The sequence below is a fragment of the Pyxicephalus adspersus genome, chromosome 4 (genome assembly GCF_032062135.1).
Source record: "Pyxicephalus adspersus chromosome 4, UCB_Pads_2.0, whole genome shotgun sequence".
In the NCBI taxonomy this organism is placed as follows: domain Eukaryota; kingdom Metazoa; phylum Chordata; class Amphibia; order Anura; family Pyxicephalidae; genus Pyxicephalus; species Pyxicephalus adspersus.
Window position 1 is genome coordinate 5,276,414 of NC_092861.1, and position 10,669 is coordinate 5,287,082.

Genomic DNA, 10,669 nt, shown 5'->3' on the forward strand with positions numbered 1-10,669 from the left:
GAATATAGGGACAACCCGAATTCGAACATCAACACTAGTGTGGAAGAATGTTTGTAATAAGGAAATCATAAATGGACAGAAAGATATTGCGTGGATGTGTGTACATAGGTGTTTGCAGACTAGAGAGTTTCAGAGAAGGAGATGTGTAGATAGTAAGGTGTGTCCTAGGGAAGGATGTGGAATGGTTGAAGGTATGGAGCATGTGATGTGGGAGTGTGCTTTTGCGAAAGAAGTGCGAATGTATTTGGAAAAAATTATTAAAGGTTTAAATGGTGTGGAAAATTTGAGTTTTGAAATGATGGTATATGGTTTGTGTGATTTAAATAAGGATGTAAGAAGGATTTTGTGGATGATTGTAAATTGTATGAAAGAAAGCTTGTGGGATGTGAGGAACATTTTAATATTTAAAAAACAATGATAAATTCGAAAGAATGTGCCTCCCTGGATCATGTGATGTGGGAATGTAACTATGCGAAAGAGGTGCGAATGTGTTTGAGAAAAATGATTAAGGGTTTGACTGGTGTAGAAAATTTAAATTTTGATATGATGATATATGGTTTGAGTGGGATAGGAAAGGATGAGAAGAGAATTATTTGGATGATTGTGAATTGTACAAAAGAAAGTTTATGGGATGCGAAGAATATTTTGATTTAAAAAAAAAAAAGTAATGATTAGTTTTAAAGAATGTGCTTCCATGGTCCGTGGTAGGCTTTTTGCCTATGGGTTTTATGATAAGAAAAGGTGAAGATTTTGTCAAAAAGAAATGGATGTTTCATAAATGGAGGGAGTGGGTATGAGGTGGTGCTGGGGTGTGCGGTGTACAAAATTTTGTTCTTAATTATGTGTTTTGTGTGTTAAATTCTATTTCTGTTTTCTTTTTAGAAAAATCTTTTTGGTGATAAAGGAATGCGGGAGGAAAAATATTTTATTGTTTTTTTTTTTCAGTATGTTATATATATGAGGAGGGTTTGGATTGGGTGGGTAATAAAGTTTTTTGCTTAATAATATGGGTGGGATATGTAAAGAAGTGATTTATATTTTTTTTCTGGTTATAAGTATGCAAATGTGTTTATGTAAATAAGTTTATTTGGAGGGTGGGTTATGTAAATAAAGAGGAGGGTGCTTTTGGGGTGGGTTGAATAAGCATATGTAAATGTCCCTTCTGATAGTTTTGATTTGTGAAGTTTGATGTAATGATTTTTTTCTTTATTCTATGTTGATATTGTATATATTTTGTTTTTAATTGCATTTTAAATAAAGAATTAAAAAAAATCTGTTCTTATCAGTGTTCAGAGTGGAAAGGAACTGGCATTCAGGGAAAGAATGCAGTGCATAAGTACCTTTGTTAAGGACGGTCTACCTGTTGGTGTAGCTCTGTAAGGGGCCGCCCTATGCAAATCTGCCGGCCTTGTCCACCGGAGAAAGAGCGTAGGGCCTGCCCTGAGAAGGAGCTCCCACAGGTTTGACTGACCCGCTGGTGGGGATGGAGAAAGCTTGGTCTTACCAATCGGTCTGACAAGTGGTCCGAATCTCACTCCAGTGTTGTACCTCTGGCGTGGTGACCCCGGGGGCACCTTAAAATCACTGGGTTTTGGACCCCACTGATTTGTAAGTTGCACAGTCACGTCACTGTTTATACTTTGACTCGGCTAAGCTCTTCGGGGCAGGGTCCTCTCCTCCTGTATCACTGTCTGTATTAGTCTGTCATTTGCAATCCCTATTTAATGTACAGCTCTGCGTAATATGTTGGCGCTATATAAATCCTGTTTAATAATAATAATAATAATAAAAGAGCCCTCAATTGCACAGCAATCCAGTCCAGTAGGCCCCGTGCCATGCATTCTGTGGCTTCCTTCTTCTGGCATGGCCATCGTCATCCTTCTTCTTCCAGCTTTGGTCAAGGTTCTTTAAACTGAAATTCTGTGACATCATTCCCCTGTATTTTTGTTTCTCCTAACTCCTTTTTTGGATCATCAACCTTGGAATTTAGGGAAAGGGGGGGACGTAGGATTGGTTATGTAGACTCATAAAATGTCACTCATATGTAGACTCAAAAAAATGTCTCCAAAGTCTGAAACTCCACTGATCATTTCAAAGGATTGCTTTGATGTGGTCAGTCGGTCCTTACTTTTCATGTCCTTGCACTATGAACACTAATATGCTCCCGTTCTTTTTCAGAGTGCTCAGCAACACCGTGACCACTATCGAGACAAAACTGGAACAGTGCCACAAGTGCCGCACTTCATCTTACCTGTAAAGAACGAGGACACTTACCCTCTGCCCCAGCAATTGTAAGAACTATACTAAATTAGGTATTGTAGGGTATTGTAACAGCTTTTGGTGAGCATGGAGGAGGAAAAAGTTTTGGAAAAATCCAAATGGAGAGCAAACATGGTGATGACCTGGAGCCTCTTCTAAGCAGTGTATTGCACCAATAATAATAGGGCACTTTGATATTGGCCCAATAACTTGGTTCCCAAAAGTCATTGGGTGAACATCAGTGCAATCAAGAGCATGAGTCAGAAATTTCCCAAAATTTTGGAAAATCCAAATGGGGAGCCAATATGATGATGGCATGGAGCATCTTTCAAGGCAGTGTATTACGCCACTAATATTACAGAACTCTGGTAGTGACCTAATAAATTGGTTACCAAAAGCATTTGGGGGAACTTAGCCAATCATGGTCTTGAGTTGGAGAGGGAACCAAATTTTAATACAAAAATAGTAAGAAGAAGGGTACCTGTGTTCCTTAGCTTGTCTTATTTTTGGCATGTTCTAGTAGATTGTTGGTGAACCTTGCATATATTTGGTACTGGTGGGGGTTGAACCCATGATCTTTGATTTAATGAAATGAATATCTTAGTGCTTGGTCACCGTGCCTATAGGCTGTGCTTTCATGAGCAGCCACTACAATGCTCCACATATGTGCAGCATATATGAAATATATATACAAACTGAAAAACTCTTTGTGCAATCATAAAGTACACCATCTAAAGGTCTAAAAATGTTTTGCCACAAAGTACATAGTAAGCCAATTACAAATACATTTCAAAAAAATTGGGCTGTGAATCCATTCGTTTTGGTCTACAAGACCAACACCTTCATCAATGGGTCACTGTGCCCATGTGGTAGGTAGTTGGGGTCATGGGTACTTACTAAAGTGGCCAATGACCTCATCAGAGCTAAGTCTCAAGGCAACTTTTCCCTGCTCCTTCTCCTTGATCTTTCCTCTGCTTTTGACACTGTCCCCATTCTCCTTTTGTATTGGAAAAGCCTGGTTGGCAAACATTCATGGGCAATTTGCCACGCCAGGTCCTTTAATTCATTAGATAACCTTTTCATATTCACTTTTTCCCCATAATATTTTCGTTATTTCTTCAGAAAAGGTATTTACAACACATATCTGTTCCTCTTTTCCCTCTCTTTCCTGATCTTTTTTGCACTTAGTAGAGACTCCACTTTCTTATCTTTCAAACCAAAGTTTTTTTATTATTTTCCCAATGATTTTATAGTGACAGGGAACCTCTAAACACCAGGGTATATTTCTCTGAAGTTTGTACCATCCTTCTCTTTGCAATGCGTAACCAATTTCATACCTTAATAGGAAGGACCAATCATTCATTTCTTTTATAACTGTTTTTAAGCAAAGAACAAAAAATTGAATCCATAAAAATTCCTTTAAATCTGGGATTTCCTTTCCTCCTTTTAATAATGGTTTCTGCATATATATTCTTTTAAATTTTTCCGCCTTTGAATTCCACAGAAAAACATACATTCTCCTTGTTAATTTCTTTAGAACCCTCTCATCTGGCGGATATGCCATGCTGAGAAACATTAAAATTGGCAAAATTATACTTTTTATTATTAAAGTTTTCCCAGTCATAGTCAGTTTCCTTAGGGACCAAAAAACTAATTTTTTCTTCACCCTTTCAAGGAGTTCCTCCCAACTTTTCCGTCCATCATTAGTTTCTTCAAAATAAACTCAAAGGATTTTTAAAGGATCCCTTTGCATTTTTATTCTAATTTCTGCGTGTGACCAATCTCCAATTAACAGGCATCCACACTTATCCATATTTAGTTTAAAACCGGAGCCCGTACAAAAATTTTCTGTTATCCACACCGCTCTATTAATTGCCCGATCGGTTGTACATAAAATTGACACATCGTCCATATAGGCTATTGCTTTAATCTCCACTCCACCACTTCCGGGTAACTTCATCCCCTTTATCACTTTATCTCTTCTTAGCGCATTCATTAGCGGTTCTAATGCACATATAAATAAAAAGGGTGACAGGACATCCTTGCTTCACTCCTGACAACATTTCCACTTCTTCTGTCAAAAACCCATTTACTAAAATTTTGCTTGTTGTTTTGCTGGATATTTCTTTCAACCGGTCCACCGTTTTTATTGTAAAGCCCATTTCCTTTAATATCGCCCATAAATATTCGTGTGAAATTTTATCAAATGCCTTTTGAAAGTCTAACGTGACCAATGCCAAATCCTTTTTTTTTTTTTTATTCTATATTCAGAAAGACAAACCTTGGCCCGAAGACCTAAGGTAACACCATTCCTTGTCTTTTCATCATGATATAGATTCTTTTTAATAAAATACAATACAAAATTAAAAACAACATTTATATAATAACACAAAAGAAATACTTATACTTTTCAAAAATTAGTTCTACAATAACATTCCCTCCTTTTTTCTTCAGATACCCCTTCCTCAAAACAAAATAACAAAAGAAGAGTCCAAACCAAATCCTCCACAAACTTAGGTGAGTGAAAAGCCCTATCTAGCCATTCAGGGATCCCAAGCACCGTTGTCAAAACACCTCTTTCCTTTAGTTAGTGATTCTATGTTCTGCCGCCATTTTATAAAATCCCATGTCTTATTATATTTTTTTCATTAATATTCCACTTAACCAATCCATTTCCATTCTACTTGGGACCCCTCCTTCAAAAATAATCTTCATAGCTTTTTCCTCATTTGACATTTCCTTTTTTATCAATAAACTTCCAGGCTGATCATGTCTCTCAGATGCCCCAGGTTGGCTACTACTCTGTCTTTTTTCTTTTTCTCCAACTCTACTTTTACCAACCACAATCTTTTCTTCGGGTCCTTTCCTCACGCTCTCTTGCATCTTTTCCACTTGACCACTTGTTTTCACCACTTGTCCTTTCCTCTGGGGATCAGGCACAAGTTTCACAAGTTCTGGCTTTTTCTTTTCAATTTTTACACTTACTTCTTCTTTCTTCCCATCACTCTCCTCCTCCTCCTCCTCCTCACTTCTTTCTTCACCAGCCTTTTCCTCAACCATTCTTCCCCTTTTTTCAGCCACAACTTCCACTTTTGCCTTCTTTTGATCCACAGGCATAGACTTTACAGGCCCATATACAGATATCACAGGCACAGACGCAGACTTCACAGGCACTGACACAGACTTTACCGGCACAGGCACTGACACAGACACAGACTTCACCGACACAGGCACAGACTTCACGGGTACTGTTACAGATTTCACCGGCCCCGGTACAGACTTTTCAGATACAGGCTGTTCCTTCCCAACTTCCATACTTGTATCTTCTTCTTCTTCTTCACTTACCTCCTCCTCACTCTCCTCTTCACTTTCATTTTCATCTTTATCCACAGCCATCGCCTCTTTGCTATCATCATTCTTTACTTTACCACCATCCTTTTTTTTGACAGGGACAAAACATATACAAGTGTCCTTCACCACACAAAAAAAACTTTGTTTTCATTACATGCCACACTTGCATGATCCAAAGATCCGCACACCATACAAACAATGGCCTTACAAACTGTCTGCTCATGTCCGTACCTTCTGCATTTCCTGCAAAAGGCCGGTATCCCAGCAAAAAACAGTTCTCCATTGACTCTCTAGTCGAAATCTCGCTGATGGCCTTAAATCATCAATAAAACGCACCCCAAATCTCCATTTGCCAGTCCAAATGCCGAATTCATTCATTATTCTACCTAAAATTTTTCCTTCTGAATAAAATCTCTTTAGAAAAGTCACAATTTCACCAACCGGCACATAAGGGGAAAACATCCTGACAACCAAAACAATGTCCTACCAACCTGGGGTCATCTTTCTTCTTTTCCATCTCAGCCAGAAAGTCCAAATAGATTCCTTCAGTAACAAAAACCACATCAAAAAGTCTTCTCTTTGGGTTATCATAGATAGCGCCACCTCCGTCTTCTGTACTCCAGCCATCTCTCCAAGGATCTGCTCCACGACAAACTTCAGTAGAAAACCATCTTTCTCATCACGAAGAGATTTGCACCGTATTAGGAATACGTGCGTATGGAGGCACACAGTCTCCATACTCGCCCCAAGGCCCCTCCATAGCCACAGCTATGTTCACCTCGCTTTGCATAAAATGCAAAACACTCTCCGCCCACTGAGCCTCCACTGGTGAACCAGTGAGGTCATCACAACTCTTGCTTTCAGTGGATGCTTACCCCAATAGCAGCATGAGGGAAACCCGCAGGAACCCCTCAAGGCCGAGGCAGCCGTCCACCTACTAACTAGCACTTTCAGCCAAGACACAAGTAACACTTTATCTTAGCCAAAAGGCCGAGAAGCGATGCACTGATTTTTTTTTTCTTTAATTCTTTATTTAAATTCAAATAAAAATAAAATTAAAAATATATACAGAATTCAAAAAAATCACATAAAAAACATTCAAAAAAAAAAACTAAGACAGTCCAAAATTATCTGAAGGAAAATAACACATAAATTACCATAATCCCACCCCTAAAGCACGCTCCTCTTTATTTGCACTACCCACCCTCCAATAAGCAACAAAACAACTTTTATTTACATAAAACAAAAAAAAAGGTTCCCTTCATATTAATATCACAAAAACAAAAAAGTTTTCACATCTTACCCACACAACAAAAGAAAGGGACAAAATTTTTTTTTTTTTTCCTCAAAAAGGATTATTCCATCAAATACACACCCTATACCCTTTTTCCCACCCTATACCCACTCCCTCCATTTATGGAACATCCACTTTTCTTTCACAAAGTCATCCCCTTTTTTCTTTGTATCATGAAACCCATATACAAACATCCTACCACTGACCAGGGAGGGACATTCCTTGGAATTAATCATAGTTTTTTTAAAAATCAAAATATTTCTCACATCCCACAAGCTTTCCTTCATACAATTTACAATCATCCATAAAATTCTCTTTTCATCTCTATTTAATCCACACAGACCATATAACATCATTTCAAAAGTTAAGTTATTCACACCAGTCAAACCTCTTATAATTTTTTCCAAAATACCGTACATCATCACTTCCTTTGCAAAACCACACTCCCACATCACATGCTCCATATTTTCAATCTTACCACATCCTTCTCTAGGACACACCTCACTATCTACACACCTTCTTTTTTGAAATTCCCTTGTCAGCAAACACCTGTGCACACACATCCATGCAATATCTTTCTGCCTATTCTCAATTTCCTTATCACAAATATTCTTCCATACTTCCTCACAATCTTCCATTCTAACTCCATCAATCATTTCCATCTCTTCCCATTCCCTTCACTCTCATCATAACTCTCTTTCTACAACACCATTCATCCCCAGATACATCCTGTAACCCAATCCTTCTAATATACCTCCCAATTCTCACATAAAACCATGGTGATATAAAACAAACCGGCCTTCCTACCTGACTCTTCCATACATTACATCTCCTCAAAACACTTCCACCCACATACCTTACCATACAGCCTTCAATCCCTTCCATTCGACTCAACTCCACACATGCACGAATATATTTAATTCCTAAAAATTTTTCCACATCCACCATACCTTTCCCACCATCTTTCATCACCTTCATTCTACCCAGTTTTTCCATTTTGGAATTCCAAAAGAAACTAAACATCTCCTTTACTATACTTTTCAACACCCTATCTGGTGCAGGAAAAACCAAAAATAAATATAATAAAATTGGCATTATAACGACTTTTATGACAAGTACCCTTCCTTCCATTGACATACTCCGCAAACTCCACAAACCAAACTTTTTCCTAATTTTACCATACACATCCTTCCAATTTTCTTTACCACATAAATCCCTATCAAACTTTACACCTAAAACCTTCAAACTCCCACTACATTCCTTCCAACCACTTGATTCGAATTCTCTCCATAACCCAAACAACTTACACTCACTTTTATCCATGTTTAACTTGAAACCACTTGCTCCACAAAAAAGATCCATCAATAATCTCACTCTTAAACTAATCAAATCCCTATATACAACCGTAATATCATCCATATATCCCACTACTTGTAACTCTCTCCCACTTCCTCCAGGTATCATCACACCTCTAACACACTTATCACTCATCAACATTCTAATTAAAGGCTCAATTACACACACAAAAAGTACTGGTGATAAAGGACACCCCTGTCTCACCCCTGATTTAATCTTCACTTTTCTAGTCAACCATCCATTCACAATCACTCTACACCCAATTTCTCTATACAAACACTTGATCCATTTTAATGTCTTCTCTGGTATTCCCATTCTCTCCAAAACACTAAACATAAAATCATGCGATACTCTGTCATATGCTTTATCAAAATCTACTGCTAACAGTCCTACTGGAAGTTTTCTATCATTACAGAACCATATCACATCTCGCAGAAGTACCAAACCTTCACTTACTTTCCTACCAGGCACAGCACACACTTGCTCCTCACCTACCATCCTATCAACAACTCTCCTCATTCGATCGACCATCAATTTAGCAATTATCTTATAATCTGTGTTTAATAAAGATATTGGCCCCCAATTTTTCAAATCATTTTTCTCACCTTTCTTATATAACACCACCACCACACTTTCACTCATTGATTTAGACATTCTTCCTTCTTCCAAAACCTTACACACAACCTCATAAAACACACTTCCAATCAAATCCCAGAAAACATTATAAAATTCACATGGTAACCCATCAATCCCAGGCATCTTCCATTTCTTCAAACTCTTCATACATTTTTCAAGTTCACTTATACATACTCAACAATTCCTTATCATCCATTCCCAATACTTTATCAATACCCTTTAACACTTCCGCTTCCAAACTCTTGTCCCTCTTCTTTTCAGAGAATAGATCTTCATAAAACTTACATACTACCCTACTCATTTCAGCATTTCCTCCCACCATCTGCCCAGAATCATCCAACACACCAACCATTTCAGTTTTCCCTTCAAAATTTTTTTTTTAAAAAGAACTTTGTACACCTTTCATCCGTCTCTCTTATAATCATTTTCTTCTGTACCATAATATCTTTCCCTCTTTGTTTCAGACACATTCTAATCTCTCTTGTCTCAACCACCTCACACTCCACATCCCTTCCCCATTCCCTTATTTCATACAAATATATTAATCTCTTATGTCACCACTCATACATCTCTCTCTCTTTTATTAATCTATCACATCCCTTTCTTATAAAAAAATCTCTTTGTCACACCTTTCACCCAATCCCACCATTCAATCATGTTTTTAAAATTTTTTTCCATTTTTTCCATACTGCCCATGCATTCCTATATTCTTCACAAATTTCTTTATCTTTAAGCATCTCCACATTCAACTTCCATACTCCTTTCCTATACATATTACCTGATGCCATACTCACGTTGCATTCTATCCTCCCATGGTCCGTAAAGGGTTCTCGGTGTACTTTAAAAGCAGTTTTTTTCACTCCTTTAGATAGAAAACAAAAGTCAATCCTAGATTTAATATGCCCCTTATCACTAAAAAAGGTATAATCCCCCTCCTCCCAACAATCTATCAACCCAAAAATTTTCATAATTTGTGCTAATTCTTTCCCCGAACTATCAATCCCTGCACCACTCTCCCTATCACCTACCCAACACCGATCACCATCTTTTATAATACAATTAAAATCACCTAATACAATAGTATTTTCCCTCCCCTCTAAAAACAAAATTATTTTTTCCCATAGGTCTAACCTTACCCTTCTCTCTACTGCTGCATATATACAAAAAACTTTAAAAATCACCCCTTCCCTCTCACACCACACCACCATAGCCCTCCCACTTTCAATTTCAATTTTTTTTAACAATCTTCGATTGCGATTCCCACATAAAATTCCCACACCATTATTTTTCTTATTTATTGACAACATACTATGTCCCAGAGTCCAGTCCCTTGGTTCTTCTTCCAAGTTACACTCTTGGAGGCAATAGATGTCCATCCTATATGATTGCAACAATTTGAAGATAGCAACTCTCCTATTCTTATCTTTAATGCCCCGGACATTTATCAATGATATTTAAAGATCCATTTCAGATGTTTTTATTTTATCGGCTTTTCCTTCTTCCGCTTTTTGCTCTTTTTGCCTTGATACTCACATCTGGGGTTCCGGGTACCACTTCTTTGTGTGGGCTTCCACACAGGTTCCCCCTTCATTCGCACTCCTTACCACGTCTACAGGGGAGGGATCTGGCTGACTGTGGATCATTACACACTCCCTCTCCCTTGGCACTTTCTCGGTCTCATATGCCCTGGAAGAAGGACCACCAACCGCTTCAGCATATGATTTCACAGGCCCTGGACTTACCAATTCTCTGTCCTCCTCTACTTGCCCTTCT

The 10,669-nt window shown here is 38.0% G+C and overlaps 1 protein-coding gene across 1 annotated transcript in view; it reads left to right on the plus strand.

Annotated features, from left to right (window-relative positions):
- LOC140329195 (uncharacterized) overlaps window positions 1–9,371 on the plus strand; it is a 22,532-nt gene extending 13,161 nt beyond the window's left edge. Inside the window, 5 exon segments of the mRNA XM_072409332.1 lie at window positions 2,179–2,291; window positions 3,382–3,386; window positions 4,714–4,776; window positions 5,373–5,531; window positions 9,361–9,371. Coding sequence (XP_072265433.1) covers window positions 2,179–2,291; window positions 3,382–3,386; window positions 4,714–4,776; window positions 5,373–5,531; window positions 9,361–9,371 — 351 coding nt within the window.
- The last annotated feature ends 1,298 nt before the right edge of the window (window positions 9,372–10,669 follow it).